Source organism: Equus asinus, chromosome 4, assembly GCF_041296235.1.
Source record: "Equus asinus isolate D_3611 breed Donkey chromosome 4, EquAss-T2T_v2, whole genome shotgun sequence".
NCBI classification, from domain to species: domain Eukaryota; kingdom Metazoa; phylum Chordata; class Mammalia; order Perissodactyla; family Equidae; genus Equus; species Equus asinus.
Genome location: NC_091793.1, coordinates 100,547,265 through 100,565,606, shown reverse-complemented (window position 1 = coordinate 100,565,606; position 18,342 = coordinate 100,547,265). Strand labels below are relative to the sequence as shown.

The 18,342-nt window shown below is 37.8% G+C and overlaps 1 protein-coding gene across 3 annotated transcripts in view; it reads left to right on the top strand.

The window, feature by feature from the left end:
* LY75 (lymphocyte antigen 75) overlaps positions 1-18,342 on the top strand; it is a 129,537-nt gene that overhangs the window by 14,562 nt on the left and 96,633 nt on the right. For all 3 annotated transcript variants that reach the window (XM_014859809.3, XM_014859800.3, XM_044768841.2), the window contains exons 5-13: positions 5,513-5,623; positions 7,052-7,192; positions 9,660-9,851; positions 10,794-10,951; positions 12,462-12,572; positions 13,133-13,221; positions 13,369-13,538; positions 15,600-15,799; positions 17,397-17,539. In XM_014859809.3, coding sequence (XP_014715295.1) covers positions 5,513-5,623; positions 7,052-7,192; positions 9,660-9,851; positions 10,794-10,951; positions 12,462-12,572; positions 13,133-13,221; positions 13,369-13,538; positions 15,600-15,799; positions 17,397-17,539 — 1,315 coding nt within the window. The remainder of the gene's footprint in view (positions 1-5,512; positions 5,624-7,051; positions 7,193-9,659; positions 9,852-10,793; positions 10,952-12,461; positions 12,573-13,132; positions 13,222-13,368; positions 13,539-15,599; positions 15,800-17,396; positions 17,540-18,342) is intronic.

Below are 18,342 nucleotides of genomic sequence, written 5' to 3'. Positions count from 1 at the left end.
TTTCGTATCCAGGTATGTTGTTTTGTGTATATATTTTTCTATCTACTCTTGGGATTTAAACTTCAACAGTGAAGCCCACAAGCAAGAAAACAGTGACTATAATCCTATTCCATCCATTGAAAATGCACCTCATGATGGAGACTAAAGAGAGGTTAATGTTCAGAAAATGGGTGGAGTAGCAAGATTAAACTGCTACCCTAAACTTAAGTGAAGGGATTTGAAAAAAGGTGAACATTTACTCTTTGAACTTTGCTAAGTAGAGAACTCAGGAAGGTAAAGAAGATGGCTGAGTCATACTGGATGGCCTCAGTAAAACATCCTCACGTGAGTAAATGAGTCCAGTCCTCAGAAATCCTCAAGTGGATTTAAAGACGTGGACAGATGGAGTGGATAGCATTTTGTTTTGTTTGTGAAGTGGTGATGGTAATTTTTTAATTTTTAATTATGAAAACTTAAATCATGTAGGCAGGAATAGAAAATAACCTAAAAGAGACCTGTGTAACCACTACCTTGATTAAGTATATACTAACATTTTGTCATATTGCCTTACACGGATTGATTCCCTCCCTTCCTCCTCTGTCCCAACTCCTTTCCTGCTTCCCTCCCTTTAAAGAAATGCAGTGTTAACAGAGTCAAAATAACCACCCCTTGAGTGTTTTACAACATATATGTGTATAAATACTATATATGTTTTCATTATACTATTGTTCCATGTTTTAACATGACACAAATACTATCTTATTTACCCACGTGTAAGTTTATCCATTGTTAACTACTGCTGTACAGTATTACATTGTATGAATAAACCAGGTTATCCATTCCCCTATTGAGAAACAGGATGTTTTCAGCTTTTGCTATTACAAACACCTCTGTGAGGAGTATCCTTGTATGTGCCTCATCGGGCAGATGTGTATAATTGCAGAGTGATAGGGTGCATATCTCTTCACCTCTAACCAAAAATTCTAAATTGCTTTCCAAAATGGTTGTATTAGTTTGCTCCTCCACTAGCACTTGGCATTATCAGACTTATTAACTGACTAATATGTTGATGTGAAATGATACTTCATTTTTGTTTTACATTTCCCTGATAATAAATGTGGTTTTGCATCTGTGTTTATCAGGCATTCAGGTTTTCCCCTTGTAGTTTGCCAATTTGTATCCTTTGACCATTTCCTATTGATTTTTTTGCTTTCTTCATATTGATTTGTTATAGTTCTTTATATATTCTGGATACTAATCTTTTGTTGTGGGATTATAAATGTCTTTTCCTAGTCTTTGTTTTTTTCACTTTATTTTTGTTGCTTCTTATCATAAAAAATACGTTAATTTTAATTTGGTCAAACTTATCAATCTTTTCCTTAATGTTTTATGCTTGTTTATATTATTTAACAAATCCTTCCTTAGCCCTAATATGATAAAGATATCTTCTCATATTTTCTTCTGTTTATAGTTTTGCTTTTCATATGTACATCTTTAATCCAACTGTAATGTAATTTATAGAGGTGGGTATCTATCTTTTTCCACATGGATAGTCAGTTGACCAAGCACTATTTATTTCATGTTTTCCTCTCTGATTTGTTATGCTGCCTCTAATAAATATAAACTCACCTATTATATGTGGGTTGTTTCTAGGCTCTGCATCCCATTCATGTCATCTATTTGCCTGTCTCTGAGTCTGTTCCACAGTTTTAATTACTCCAGCCTTACATAGTAAATCTTGTTTTCTGAGTGAGCAAATCCTCCCTCATTCATTTTTTTTCTTGAATTGTCTCCGCCATTTTTTTTAACTATTTATGTTTTCATATGAATTTGAGAATTCACCTTGTTAATCTCCATGAAAAACCCTGTTGGGACTTTGGAATTGCATTGAATTATAGTTAATTAGGGAAGCACTGCTGTCACTATATTATTAGGTCTTCTTATCCAGGAAAATGGTATGCTTTTCTACTTATCTAGGAATTTTTTTTTTGGTGAGGAAGATTGTCCCTGAGCTAACATCTGTTGCCAGTCTTCCTCTTTTGCTTGAGGAAGACTGTCCCTGAACTAACATCTGTGCCAGTCTTCCTCTATTTTAGATATGGGACACCACCACAGCATGGCTTGATGAGAGGTTTGTAGGTCCAAACCCGGGATACATATATTTCTATTCCTCTCCCTACAATGAGAGACTACAGGGCCTCCACATGAACCTCCATTCACCTTTTATAAGACTATTAAGTTCTTTGCCCACAGAGATGAGTATCAAGGGTTGTTTTTTCCTTTTTCACAAAACTCTAGGCATTATTGCTGTATATTAAACAAACACTTATTGATTGATTCAGATAAATCCTGTCACACTGTTTCATAATTGTATTTGATAAATGCTAACTATGAGCAAAACCCTAATATCTCCAGATAAATTAAATAATTTAATCATCATTTCAACCTCATAAAAGAAGTATTTTTATCCCCCTTTACAGATGAGGAAATTGATGTTTAGAAATAATAGACCCGGGGCCAGCCTGGTAGCGCAGTGGTTAAGTGCGCACATTCCACTTTGGCGGCTAAGGGTTTGCTGGTTTGGAGCCCGGGTGCAGACATGGCACTGCTTGGCACACCATGCTGTGGTAGGCATCCCACATATAAAGTAGAGGAAGATGGGCACGGATGTTAGCTCAGGGCCAGTCTTCCTCAGCAAAAAGAGGAGGATTGGCAGCAGATGTTAGCTCAGGGCTAATCTTCCTCAAAAAAAAAAAAAAAAGAAAAGAAAAAGAAATAATAGACCCAACATTACACAGCTAAGAAGATCCAGAATTGAGATTTGAAATATCAACATGTATAACTCCAGAGCCCTTGCTTTTTACTATACTACCTACTCTTCTTACATATCTTTATTTCTTTTCATAGTTAAAAGCCTACTGGTCTTTTGCATGGTTTTTGGCTAAAGCTTTATTCAGACCTTCTTTTTTACTTATAGCTTTAACCTTTTCCTGTGTTGTTTGGTGCTTGAATTGATTGACCTCCAGAATGCAAATCTGTCAAATAAACCTAATGGGCTAGTGTTTGGCAATGGAATTCTATTTCAGACCTTACTGTAACCTTACAAAAAATGCCATGGAGAGCAGAAAGTGCCAATAAATTTAAATCTCCCAGAATATAGACATTTTGGAATTGATGACTTCAGTGAAGGAGAAAAGTAGCAAAATGTGACTGTCAACACCCTACCCAACAATCTAATGATGCATTTGGAGGAATGAATGTTGCAGGATTTCTTTTTGCCTCAATTTTCTTTAATAAGTCATAAAAGTGAGGTAATATATTAAAGGACCCAGTTGTCCTCTACCCCTAACCAGACACTCCATACTTTATGTTAATCAATGATTTTAGAGGTATATCCCTTTCTAATATTTCAAGCTCCTCTTTCACTGCGAATGCTGTTTAGGCATATCAGTATGCTTAATTGTGATTGCTGGTTTCCCAAGACCCAAAAAAAGCTATGCTTTAAATCTGAAACTCAGAGTATCCAAATCTTGAAAATTTCTTGAAGTTTCTATTCTGTGCTTGCACTGAAAACTACTGTGTATAAACGTTGGACTTGGAGTAATGAGGCTAACAAAAGTGAATCAGAGATTTTGTGATCAAAGTGCTTGATTTAGTTGGGGAAATGAGAGTCGTACATGTGCAGAACATAATGGAGAATGTTATTGCCAAACGACCTCTGGTTTGGTAGCTAGAGGTTGGATGGGACCAGGGAATCTGCTGTCAATAGAAAAGCAGAAGCAGCCCCTTTGAAGATAAGTCCCATGCAGTCTGAAAGAGCATCCTTTTTCTCTTCTGCCTGCCCCATACCTCATTAGTTTCGTTTTGACTTTGTTTTGCTAACACAGGGCCACAGGGGTGAGGGATTTGGTTTCCTCATACTCACGGGATTTTGTTTAGGTGTCAAATGTCCCATGGCTCTGGACTTCCCAGGGCGCCTCTAACCGCAGATTCACCCCAGAGCTACAAAAGAGGACCTGACAGTCCCCAGAGCAGGAACACATTTCCATTCTTTCTAATTTGCCTCCACCCTGAGAGGCTGTTCACTATGAGCTACTTTGACAGGTGCCTGATGGCTAGGATACTTCTAAATCAGGGCCTCTGCTGGCTGTGGCCTTTCTTATGCCTTAGAAGAAGCTGTTCTCTGTCTCATCCCAAATGCATGACCATTATCAGGCCCTGTAGTCTCTCATTGTGGGGAGAGGAAGAGAAATATATATATCTAATATATAAGATGTATCTGTGTGATTTGCATATCCATACTTTAAGAACCATTCATATGTATATAACATAATGTACATATAAATTATATAAAATATAATTATATTTCATATGTATATAAAGAGATATATAGATTATATGTAATACAATAACACATAATTCCCTGGGAGGAATTAAGAAACTATTATCAAGAGTTTTACTGCTGAGAATATTTCAACAAATTTATAAAGATTCCAACCCATTAGCTCTTCCTGTTTGTCAACATCATCCTTGTCTCGTGTAGACCATTTCGTCAGTTGCTTTGTCTCTTCCACCTGGCCCTTGATATCTTCAAATTCTTCCTTCATGATGTTAACGAAGTCTTACCAGATTCTTCAGTAATTCTGTTGACTTCCTTGACAGTGGGATGAAAATCCTTAGAATCGTTCACACATTCTTTTCATTCTCTTTCCAATACATGTGGGTCCTATACAAGCATGATTGCTCCCATTGCTTGTGACCATATGCATACTGAGTGGCATATCTGCAATTGGCCTCACTATTTAAATTATTTCTGCTTCTCTATCTTTCTCTGTCTTTTTTGCTGATCACATCTGGTTGTCAAATAATAAATTTGAATGATACATCTCCACCGTAGCATGTATATGTGTGTATCTGTGTCTCCCATTCTGTATCTCCAGCCTAAATGTCTCCTTTGGACTCTAGAACTGTATATTCCATTGCCTACCAAACAGCTCTTGTACATATTTCTGAAACAGTCCTGGTAACACTTTACCATTTTGGAGATCCGTATCTGTTTCTGTCTACTAGACTGAAATCTTCATGGTGGCCGCGACTTTATCGTTTTGGTTTTATATCTTTAGTACCTGCAAATAATATGGCCTTAATGAATTTAAGTCAGTCTGGTATGCAATCAGATCTTCAAAATCTAGATACAATGGAAACTTCCTTTTCTATATCAGTAGAAGAGAGTTAAAAATAGTGAAACAGTTATTCTGAGAAGATTCTGTTCTTACCTTAGAAGAAAAGGGATTGGACAAGCTAATGGGAAAGCAGAATTGAATTAACTTATCAGCCTTTGGGTTTCTCAATAGTCTGAAGTTTTGTTGTCTGTCAGGAGCGCCTGCCTTTTGTGGATAGACAGCCTCCTACAGGAATTCCTGCCTTACAATCAAGGCCTTCAGATATTTTTGCTATTAGTAGAAACTTAAGTCTAGCTTAGATAATAACTTAGCTAATTTTGTGGTTTGTTAAAATTATGTAATTTTTACAGAAAAAGAAGGCATTGCAAGAATTTTCTGGATTGGCTTAAATCAACTGTACTCTGCTAGAGGCTGGGAATGGTCAGACCACAAGCCCTTAAACTTTCTCAACTGGAACCCAGGTAACTGCTCCCTCCTCTACTTACTCTGCACAGAGCAGAAACTTCAAAAAAAATAAGAGCTTCCTACTCCCTGAGAGCTTATAAAATTTTCAAATCTTGACAACTCTTACTATGATTACCTCTCAGAAGAATTTTTTTTCCTAAGCTCTTCTTTATTATGATACCATTATAGCCAAGTTGAACCACACCATGGACAACTAAGCATTTATCTCTAACCTTTAGAGGAACCCTACATTTTTAGGTAAGAGCAGAATGAGCCCTATCTCATGGCCCAGGAGCCATTCTGCATCCCTTAGGGGACTTGATATATATGACTGACCTATGTTGTGTTTTATCTGCAGCTTAATTTTAATAGAGAAATATTCCCTTACTTTAAAGTTCTTGGAGTGAAATAAGTCAGAGGGAGAAAGTCAAATACCATGTGGTCTCACTCATAAGTAGAAGATAAAAACGACAAACACACACATAGCAACAGAGATTGGATTGGTGGTTACCATAGGGGAAGGGGGTACAGGGGAGGTCAAAAGGGGAGATTAGGCTCACATGTGAGGTGACAGACTATTATTAGTTTTTGGGTGGTGAACATGATGTAATCTGCACAGAATTTGAAATATATTATGATGTACATCTGAAAGCTATATAATGTTATAATCCAATGTTACTGCAATAAAACAAATAAATATTTAAAAAATTATTGGGATCTCCCACTGTGGCACCCCCATACTGACAACATAATGATTATATTTTATTACACAAATAAATACCTTAAAGAAAAATTTGTAGTGAATAAAACAAACAAAACCCTAGTTAGCCAGGATTTTTTCCCCCCAAAAAAAGTTCAAATACCTTTTTTAAAAAATGAAATCTTAGACTTCTGACCAAAGTAGAACCTAAAAGTTAACACCGACTTCAGTACAAAAGTATTCTGCACACATATTTAAAAAATGAGTTAAACACAATAAAATACCAATGAGTCATTTTAGTTTAATGAAATTTCATTATTAGTAAATCTCTATTATCTCAGTAAATAGAATCTTTAAAGATAATTTATTCTTTAATTCAAGGCCTTAAAGGCATTATAGAATCATAAATTAGTATATTTATTGTACAGAGTATCAGATTACGAGCTACTGAGCACAGGATGTGACACGGAAGTTGTTTGGGGGCAGAGGTTTGGTTTTTGGTTTTTGATTTAAAATTAACTACAGTATGTCAGAGTGTTTCCCCCTGTGTCCTACATTTTAGAAGAAAAACATATTTAAGCACATGATTGTCCATTAAGGCTTATACGTTTCAATTTAGTAGAAGGTTTTAACAATTTTATGAGTTCCCATAAAAGCAGAAAATTATGAATACAATTATTTTTTCTAACCACTACTCTGGCCCTAACCTTCTCCTTCTAACTCTTTGAAAATCCTTTCCTTTGAGATGTGCCGAGTGCACCTACAATAGGTGGGTCAAGCTGTGCAACAATGGATGCCGCGTCTGGTCTGTGGCAGAGTTTTTCCTGTGAAGCTCAACTGCCCTACGTCTGCAAGAAACCGTTAAATAACACAGTGGAGCTAACAGGTATCTTTCTCACCTCCTTGTACAAATAGATCTTAAAATTACAGTTTCATGAAGTCAAGTAATCCATTTCAAATACCTGTTTCCACCTTTCCTTCACCTAATCTTGCCAATGCCAAAAAGTGTTTGATTTTGACCCTGTGGTTAGATATTATCAACTATATAGGAATAAAGCTTTGGTTTGATACATGCCCATAAGAAGGCAGAGATATTCTCAATAGGAAATATATTTCTGTTCACAAGTGGCTCTTATTTCTCTAGAGCAAAGCTTCTCAAAGTATGGTCCCAGGCCAAGAGCATCAGCATCATCTTTACCTGTTAGAAATGCAAATTCTCAGAACCTACTCCAGATTTGTTGAATCAGAAACTCTGAGGGTGAGACTCAGCAATCAGTGTTTTAAGAAGCCTTCCAGGTGATTCTGGTGTACATTCAAGTTTGAGAAGCACTGCTCTATGGCCAGGTCTTATGTGTTACCTGCGCCTGTGAGAGGTCAAAAATGATGAACACAGGAACGTTCCCAGGCTTTCCCACCTCCTGCCCCACCATGCCCACCCCTCCTCTCTCCTTCTTTGCCAGGCTGGTTCTTTAGATCTTTGTGTTGGTAAATCAGCTGGCAAAGGAGACAGAGGTGCAGAAGGACAAAATGTCTACAAGGAGGGACTTTTTTCTGGGGAGTTTGGGGGTAAGTGAGACAGAACAGCTGAAGTTTGGGGAGCAGAGAAGTCTGAGTCGTCTTTGAAAGGATGGGGAAGAGGAGTGCCTTACTGTCTTGCACAGGGCCCACCATATAGCTGGTATTTGATTAAATCCTCACTGAACAAGAAAAACTAATACTCAGAACTAAGAGGAGGGCCCGCCTGGTGGCGCAGCGGTTAAGTTTGCATGTTCCGCTTTGGTGGCCTGGGGTTCGCTGGTTCAGATCCCGGGTGCAGACATGGCACTGCTTGGAAAGCCATGCTGTGGCAGGTGTCCCACATATAAAGTAGAGAAGATGGACATGGATGTTAGCTTAGGGCCAGTCTTCCTCACACACACACAAAAAAAACTGGGAGGAAAAAAGGAGGTTTTAAAATGTCTTGCTTTAAGGAATGTTGGTGGAAGAGAAGACAGCATAAAACTTTTTATCCACATAGGAGCATAAAGCTATTTTTTAAGATTAAAAAATAAGTATAGAGAATAAAGAATGTAGGGGGATGTTTTAAAATAATAGGAGAAAACGAGCGTTCATCTTCCAAGTTGAGTCAAACTAAATTTAGCCCATACAACAGAAGGCATAAGAGAAAAGACAGTACAAATGAAAATAAATCAGAGTGGCTGAGATAGATCAAGTAAATATCCTGTAGAGCGATTATTAAGTAAATCATGATGTTTCCACATGATTAAATAGTATGAATTTATTAAAATAACTTTGCCAGCAGAAAAATACAAAGAGCAGAATAATATGCCTACTTATTTTAATCTTGTAAAAATATGTATTCATAGAAAGAGTAGAATAGGAAAATGATTGTTTTCAGTTCAATTATGGTTGATTTTGTTCCTCTCTTCCTTTATCGTAATTGTAAAATATAATAATAATAACAAGTGCTGTTTCAGAACCTTAAAGTTGATTGAGTTATCTTGCAAGGGTGAGAAGCTAGTTGAACCTGAATTTTATCCTTTAATAGAAAACAGACTGTCTACGTTTTTAAGATGCTGTGTTTTCATAACAAATATTCCAAACAGTTCCAAATCCATGAAGTCTGAGTAACCAAACAGCTTTCTAGTTCTATTAATAGGGGTACAAGTATTTTGTGTGGTTTTGTATCTCACTCTTTGTCTCTAGTCATTCTTGACCATCATTTGAGTGAATTTTATCGTGGTCAAAACAAAGCATCACTAATTCCATGAGGATTACAGGTCTAGCAGAGAGGAGGAAAGAAGAGATGCAGAGATGCCCTTTGCCCTTTCCCTCTGTTGCTGCCATGTCTTGGGTGTGGAGTGTACAAATGTCTTATTCTGTTCCTTAAATCTCTGCCTGTCCTTTGTTCAACAGCGAGCATTAATGAACATCCGCTTGCTAAGCTGACTGTACGTGAATAAGAGGCTCGAACTCATAATCTCTCAGAGGCAGAGACTGGAGGGGAACCTAACAAGTCCCATAACAAGGAAGAGATTTGTCAGCACCTGGCTTACCCCACCCCTTTCTTCTGTCTACTAGGACTAAGGGCAATCCCTCCTTAAATAATTTGAGCCCAGCCACGTAGCGTGTTTGTATCACATTAAAGTTATATCATTATCTGAATCCCTGCAGTCACTCTTATGATGCTATGTATACATTAGGCACCACATAAATTCATGTCACTGTACCATCTGACGTCACATTCTCCAGTTTTCCAGAAGCCTTATGATTCAAGAAAGAAGAATTTGCAATATTATTGATTCTAAATAGATGTATCTTTATTGGAATACAAATAGCTGCTTTCTCCCCAGATGTCTGGACATATTCAGATACCCGCTGTGATGCAGACTGGCTGCCAAATAACGGATTTTGCTATCTACTGGTAAATGAAAGTAATTCCTGGGATAAGGCAAATATGCACTGCAAAGCCTTGAGCAGTGACCTCATCAGCATTCATTCTTTAGCGGATGTGGAGGTGGTTGTCACAAAACTCCATAATGGGGGTAAGTTTTTAAAATATCCTATTTTGGAAGTTTAAAACATTTTAAAGTATCTCTATTTTCAGACTCTTAGCAGGAATGAAAACTTACAGTTTGATCCTTTAGATCGGCGCTGCCCAACAGAATTTTCTGCAATGATACAACTATTCTATAATCTGTGCTGTCCAGTACAGTAGCCATCAACCGCTTGTGGCTTTTGAGCACTTGAAGTATATAGTGAGGGCAACTGAGGAACTGAATTTTTACTTTCATTTAATTTTAATTCATTTACAAATTTAAATAGCCACATGTAGCTAGTGGCTACCAATTTGACAGTACCACCCTTGTGAATAATTTCCCTCTTCTCATAAGCTAAATGCTATTTAAGTTGCTCCGAACACTTAAGTGATGATTGTTTCACTTTTGAAATTCTTTGAAAGCTAAAGACTGAAGAACAAAAATACACTAAACTGCCAGTGTTCAAACCTACTCCTAGGATTCACCAATAATAATAGCTAATAGTAGAGTTCTATCGTGTGTGAGCATGATGCTAATTTTTTTACCTAGGAAGGCAGCATAATCATTCCAGGGCAGTGATGGACAATATTCTTATTCTAATTGGAAATCTATGATTGTATTTGTAGAATTTCATTATTTCCCCAAAACAAGGTTTATCTAACAGGTATCAGAAACACAGCCTATAGGTCATAGTACAGCTGTTCCCCCTGTATACTCTACCTGCATAAGTGACCTCAAACCCCTCATCACCCTGCCTGCCTGACTTGCCCACATTTTAACAGATTAATTAAGAATACAATCTTCTGCATTAAAATTTTAAAAGAAATAAAAAGAGAGAATACCATCAAGGCTCTTAAAACCCCGTATCAGAATGTAAAATCAGTAACATGTACATATTGAAGTATACAATTGAGTAAAACCAAGCCAACTAAAACATTTTTCTTTTAGATGCCAAAGAAGAAACATGGACAGGCCTTAAGAACATAAATACGCCAACTTTATTTCAGTGGTCAGATGGTACTGAAGTTACTCTAACATATTGGGATGAGAATGAGCCAAATGTTTCCTTCAATCAGACTCCCAACTGTGTTTCCTATTTAGGAAAGGTACAAAACCTGTGGTTTATTTATATTCTTATTGTTATTCCTAATAATAATATTAAGATTACTTTGGTTGGGATATTTGTGTTTAAACTGGGAAAGAAAAGAAAAGGTACAAGCCCTGTAGATTGTCTTTCCAGTAGCTACTGAAAAATAGATAAATAAAGCAATGACTAAATAATCCACTTCCTGTCTGAACGTATCTGCTGGTCTGAAACAGATCAAGAGAATCCCTTTAGAACTCAGATGTTTGTGCCAGATTGGTTCTAAAAACCTGCTTTTTCTCAGGACCATCAGTGTGATATTTAGCATGCAGCCATAATTTAACCTGAAAAATCCCATCTTCTGAATTCATCTTCAGATTAAGTTTTATATTAATCCTACTTTGAGAAGTGAAAAAATATTTTTATTAAAAAATTAAGTCTAACTTTGCTCAGAGAACATCCTACTCCCATAGAATGCTTAAAAATGTATTGAATATGCTTTACTTAAGAGTACAAAGTGAGCTGTGTCTTGAGCAGGAAGGATATATGTACCTCTGCATTTTTGTTTGTATCCCTTTCCTGTGGACTTCTAATTGTTTAGGAGGCTGATTCTGTCACCCAAACTTCTGGAGACTTAAGTGGAAGCAATAAATGGGATGTGTATTTAGAAGTGTTTCAGGAGTAAAGATGTATTTAGAAAGGTGTCAAAGATGACTTTAGAAGGTTGTCACATTTGGTGCTCTATTTAAAAGGATATCCAAGATGTCTTTCAAAGAGTGTCAAAGATAGAGATGAGGTCCCATAGGCAAGAGTGAACTGATGGCTTACCTGGACAGCATTCCAGTGTTCAAAACTGACCCTTAACACAATTGACTTAGTAAAATTTAATTCAAAGAAAGCAGAGTGACTTAGTCAGTTAAGCAAAAGAAATGTTAAGTAGCCTATTTGAAAGAGAGAACTTTGAAGTCTAGGCTGAAGTAGAGTGGGAAGAGACTTTTGGTTCTAGAATTCTTGGAGAGTAGCTATTCTCACCACCATCATCATTTTACATATGAGGAAACTGAGACAGGGAGGTTAGCTGACATACCTCAAAGTTTTTAACCTGTGGATGAACTTTGGCCGCATCATGTGGAAGAAGACTGGAACATTGGCAACTGTTTGTGAGCTGAGTTCTTCTCTCTCCAACTTCTATACTGAGTGTCCTTTGATGGTTTTATTGTTACTTTTATAAGAAAACGAAATTCATCCCCACTGTGACCTTGAGGTGATGTTGAAATAACAGGCTGTGAGCCACAACCTTGCAGCCTTGTTGGGTAGTGTTTTACAGGAGTATGTTCTCAGATTTAATCATTCATTTATATTCGTTCCCTACCTCTCCTTTCTTCTTCCTCTTCCTCATCCACCTCCCCCTCTCCCTCCCTCATAGTTTTGTGAGAAGAAACTATCTTGGTTTAAAATAAGTTAGAGTGCAAGTCTAAATATATGATAATTAACTTCTCTTGTGGGAAAAATTTTTTTCTATTTTTTAAAAGCTAGGTCATTGGAAGGTCCAATCATGTGAAGAGAAACTTAAATATGTATGCAAGAAAAAGGGAGAAAACATGAATGATTCAAGATCTGATAAGATGTGTCCTCCAGATGAGGTATGTAAAACCCCCGTGTAAATTTTTCTAAGCAGTATTACACCTTCTTGGTTAGGGATGGTAGCTGAGACTTAAACAGTTGAGACTTGGAAAAATAGAAGAAATTACTAGCTTCCGTTCATTTGCGTTAGAGCAATCAAGAGGGCAGTGAATCATAATATGTTGGCATTCTTACAGAAAAAAAAAGAGTTATAGGAGAAAGAGTTACCTATTCGTGAATTTCTATAAACATGTATATGATTACTGTCCTCAATGCTGGTATCTTTACTTTCCCCACTTATATTATTCCTGTTCAAAAGTAATTCAACCAACAACTTTGATGAGCTAGGTGCCAGGGGTAAAGAGAATTAAGACACACCTTCTGTCTGACACAGGCTTACAGTCTTGTGGAGGTTATCCATGAAATTGTGTCCCACCCTCATCACGTGTATGAATTCACTGGCCATGTCCTTAATTTCCATAAGTTGTGAGATGTTATCAATGTAACAGAACCTTGCTTGTCAGAGGGGGACATCATCAAATCTGGACAACACTGTGATGATATTTCTCCTCTGATTTAGGGCTGGAAGAGACATGGAGAAACCTGTTACAAGATTTACCAGGATGAGGTCCCTTTTGGAACCAACTGCAATCTGACTATAACTAGCAGGTGTGACCATCAGTAAACATGTACTAGTGAGCTTTTAACTCTGGGTTCCTTTGCTAAATAATCTTCCTGAGAAAAAGATGCATCTTCAGTTTATACAGTAAGTCAGTCATTGTAAAAACTCTTGCTAATTTGACTCTTGTTTTGTAGATTTGAGCAAGAATACCTGAATGATATGATTAAAAAGTATAGTAAATCTCCGGGAAAATACTTCTGGACTGGCCTGAGAGATACAGATTCACGTGGAGAGTATGGTTGGGCAAGTGTTAGCGGAGTAAAGCGGACTGTAACCTTTTCCAACTGGAACTTTCTTGAGCCTGGTGAGTGCATTAGCCTTTAAAATAGTAGAAAACAGTGACTTATGAAATGCAGCATTGCTCCCAAATGTATTCTTCTGACCTTTGAAATGGGAGGGAAGTGATGATCTTCAGGATTAGAGTCTATCTATGGAACCATAAAGAGAAGCAGTGACTATATCTTCCCTATTTAATCCTTGGGAATGACTCAATAAAAGAAGCTAGAAAACTCAGTTCTCAGAAACCACCACCTAATGGCACAAACCTAGAACCACAGTGTATTTTTTATCTTTTCCATGTAAGTCTCAAATAGAATCTAGAAAGCTTCATTGTGAAGCACTTTTCATTTTCATCTCTCTGCTTCTTAACTTCTTTCTCCAAAATTGAATGTGTTTATCTCTATGGTTGAGAATTAAGGAGGCAATATGTTGTAGGTATTATTTATTCTGAAAGTTAATTCATCCTTCTTTAACCAACTTGAAGCATTGACCATAATTAGCCATAGAATCAGAAGATTTGACTCACAAAGGACCTCAGAAGTCCCTTTTGATTTTAGAGTTGAGAAAACAGAGGCTTAGAAAGGTGATTTACTTGACAAAAGGTACCTGGTTATTAAATTGCTAAAATCCAGATCTCCTTATGTCTAATGCAATACTTTTTAGATGATTTTGGCTTTGTATAGGACAGCAGTTATAAAGCATTTGACTTTTCTCCCTTTGAATTATTTATATTTTCTTGTGTTTGCATGATGTGATCATGAAGACCTTTTTTTATAACACGGAAATTAGAACATGTGTGTAATTAAACACAACATTTGAAATAGAGAATTCCCACAAAATTTGTAACACATGGTCATCATCATAAATGTGAGTGGTATTGATAATAACAAAGTCATCTTTTTACTTGTAGAAGATGAAGGATATAGATGCTAATCCTGGTTAAATCTCGTCTTAAATTAGAATATTCTAACATATAAAACATGCGATTTCTTTTATAGACGCTCAGACATCTTAGAGTCAATGTCATGTTCTTCATGGATAAGCCTCAGTGGTTGGAGAGGTGCTCAGGAAGGAGTTACAATGGCTATTCTCTCAGTCCTATAGCCAGAAAGACTGTCATTAAGCTCTCTTTGCCATTATTACTCTCAGCCACAGCCAGTGTGGTCTATCATGGACAAGCCATGAGCAGCGGGCAGAACAGGGGAAAATAGCTCACCCATCCAGGGTAACACAGCGCTGTTTTTCCCAGTTCCTTGTTCCTCTTGCTGGCCATGTTTAAGTATGAGACATGAGACCACATGGCTTCCTGTCTGGTGGAATGAAAGTTGCCTTCATTACTTTCCAGTGTTTGCCCTTCTTGTCCTCTACCCAGTTCAGGCAGTGTGCTGTAATGGAAAAGGAGCATGGCATTTTGCCAGACAAATCTGGGTTCAAGTCCTGACTGTGCCACTCACTAAATATGTGGGCACGTTACTTATTCTTCATTTGGAAAATGGATCCGACAGTACAAACTATCCTTTAATGTTGCTATAAATAAATAAAATTCTGGCTACCATAAAATAAATAGTATGTTACCACATACCTCTTTCTACTTTTATTATACTGGCCCTTCCTTTGGATCTAATCTGGGGGAGTTTTGTTTTGAGGTTTACTAAATTGCTTAAAAATTGTTCAAAGTTGCTAAGCTAATACTAACCATTTAGGCTATCCTGAGCAGTGTAGTGTCTTAGGGTATGGCTCTGCACACAGACCACCTGGATTCCAATCCTCAGTCAACCACTTACTAACGTGTGACCTTGGACAAGTCACTAATCCTCACTGTACCTCCGTATGACAATAGAATCCACTCTCTAGGTTTGTTATGAGTATTATTTAATCCTTTTAGAATGGTACCTAGCAAATAGTAAGCCCCTCTGTATATTATCATCATCGTCATCATCATCATCATCATCATCATCATTATGAACAACATGGTTTTTTCCTATTGTCTCTTCCCATTTTGGCTCAAAGGGTAGAGACACTCAAAAACATTTGGACTTTACTTTTAAAAGGAGATTTTTAATTTAACTTTCCAATCCAACCCCAGCTTCTCCAGGTGGGTGCGTAGCTATGTCTACTGGAAAGTCTCTTGGAAAGTGGGAGGTAAAAGACTGCAAAAGCTTCAGAGCACTTTCGATTTGCAAGAAGATAAGTGGGCCCGCTGAGCCTGAAGAAGCAGCCCCCAAGCCTGGCGACTCCTGTCCTGAAGGCTGGCTTAGTTTGCCCTCAGGTCTTTCTTGTTATAAGGTAAAGTAACATTCTCATTCCATCCCTCAATGAAGTTATCTTTCTACTCTCCTAGTCCATGTCCTTGTACAAATTATGTTCCTCCCCAGACACATATGTTACCTACCAAAATGTGTGGAAGCACAGAGTCCTCATCAGGGCGTCGTTGAACCTCTGGTGTCAGACAGCTCATCCCCACATAAACTAATGTCCCACCTGAAAGAGTAGGACCAGAGCCAGAATTGGCTCTTCCTTAGGGTTCTTTTGTTGTGGGAAGAGGGTGAGTTGCATGCCGTGCTGACACTTTGCTGGTGATTCTCACATCCTTCTAATTTTTATTGTCAAATAAAGAGTTTTATCACTTCTTTCAATGTAAAAAAAGTTATTTTAGGGTTCTTTATACGTCTTACCACTCCAAAATTCAGTGGCTGTGACAACAAACATTTAGTCTCACGTTCACAAATCTCTGGGTTGGCTAAGGTTTGACTGATCAAGTGTGGGCTTGTATGGCCAGCTCTGCTTTCAACTGCGGGTCAGCTGTGCTGGGCTCCAGGGTATGAGTTGGGGTCTACTGCCCTTCCCTCTAGGGCTCAGGCTGAAGGGGCTTGTTCTTCTCCTAGTCAATCACTGGAGCCCGAGAAGCACATTTCAGGCCTCTGCTCACTTTACCCCACTAATGTCTCAGTGACCACAGCAAGTCACATGCCAGGCTCCAAGTCAAGGTATAGGGAAGTATGGTCCGCCCAGCAGGAGGCCATGGCAAGAGTGTATATCATGGGAAACTGAAGAATCGGGACCAGCAGTTCAATCTACCATTGTGTCATCTGCTCCTCCTCTTTTTATTTTGAAATGATTATGGTTCCTTTGGCATAAAATTAGTCATCACAAACTAAAGCAACAGTCCAAAGTGGCAAGTTTTGTTTTGCCACCTTCTGTCAATGTTCAGACACCAGTGCAGTCACCCCTCTGATTCTTCTTCATCAGAAAATAGTCCTGTACTGGGGCCAGCCCAGTGGCGCAGTGGTTAAGTTCACACATTCCACTTCGGCGGCCTGGGGTTCACCAGTTCAGATCCCAGGTGTGGACCTATGCACTGCTTGTCAAGCCATGCTGTAGCAGGTGTCCCACATATAAAGTAGAGGAAGATGGGCACCAATGTTAGCTCAGGGCCAATCTTCCACAAAAAAGAAAAGAAAAGAAAAGAAAATAGTTCTGTACTTGTGCAGGTCTCAGTGTATTATGTTCAAAATTATGTTGCCAGCACATTTCTTTGCAGAAGTCCACTCCTAAACCATTCGTATGTATGCTTTACAGCTTTACCTGCTGGTTCAGTTTGTCTCTCAAGGTCCTAGGAATGCAGGAGGACATGGTATCTTGTTCTCCAGCCTGGCTGAGGAAGGTCATCCATTTGACAACAGTGGCTGGCACCTGTGGTGCTCTTTAGTTGACACTTTCAGCAGGACCTGACTGTGTCACAGTATATGTTCATTTACCTATGTCTTCATTCCACCTATAAGAATCCACTGCAGGGGTCCACACATTTGACTGTAATTGACTTTAAAATTAGGACTATTTTATGATTATACCAGAAAACAAAATAACATTATATTTTGTTAAGGTGTTTCATGTAGAAAGAATTGTAAGAAAGAGGAACTGGGAAGAAGCTGAGAGATTCTGCCAAGCGCTTGGGGGACACCTTCCTAGCTTCAGTCATGTGGATGAAATAAAGGAATTTCTTCACGTTTTAATGGACCAGTTCAGGTAATACGTTTAGAGTGAGATCTTCTACGATAAATTTGATGTCATTTAGTTATTCAGCATTGATATGTTTTATAAGCCATTGCAATTTTGGTGTGATGGTGGAAAGAGGATTCCTGGACAATTTCCTGATGTCCTTAAGGACAATGTTGAGAAATATGGGCCAAGTGATACTATCATAGGGGGAAAATTTCTCTGAAGCTTTGGGGAGAGTCGTTAGTATGAGGGCCTTCAACTCCACAAATTCATTTTCTTCTTCCATCACTTTTCTGAACCAAAACGAAGACCCGAATCTGTAAATCAAGGATTCAGGGTATTCCAGACAAAATTATAGAAGAGAAATCAGCATTTGGATATATCCTAGTGAATTCTTTCCTGATCATTTTGACTCAGGCAAACAAAAACCTCAAAAAAAACAGCAAGAAAATAAACAAAACACAAAGAAAATTCAACTAGGCTTCTTCTCTAGGACATTAAACATAAGAAGAGATTTTTTAACTGGACATCTAAAGAGTTTTGAGGTGGAAAATGTTTGCAGTGTATTACTTTTAGTTCCCAATTACATTGCCTTTCATTTGTGAGGATAGTAATTGGTTTATATACCACCTGTGCTCCCTGCTCGAAAAGAAAATTTCAAAGACTTATTCCAGCAGAGAGATGAATAAAAAATCAAGAACACATGAATAAGTAGTTTGTTTTAAAAGAATTGGAAGGAAGAATAACATAAAAACAAAGCCTCAAGTCTAGATAATGCAATATGTGTAAATTATAAAAATAGAATGAAATTATCCTAAATCCCAAAAGAG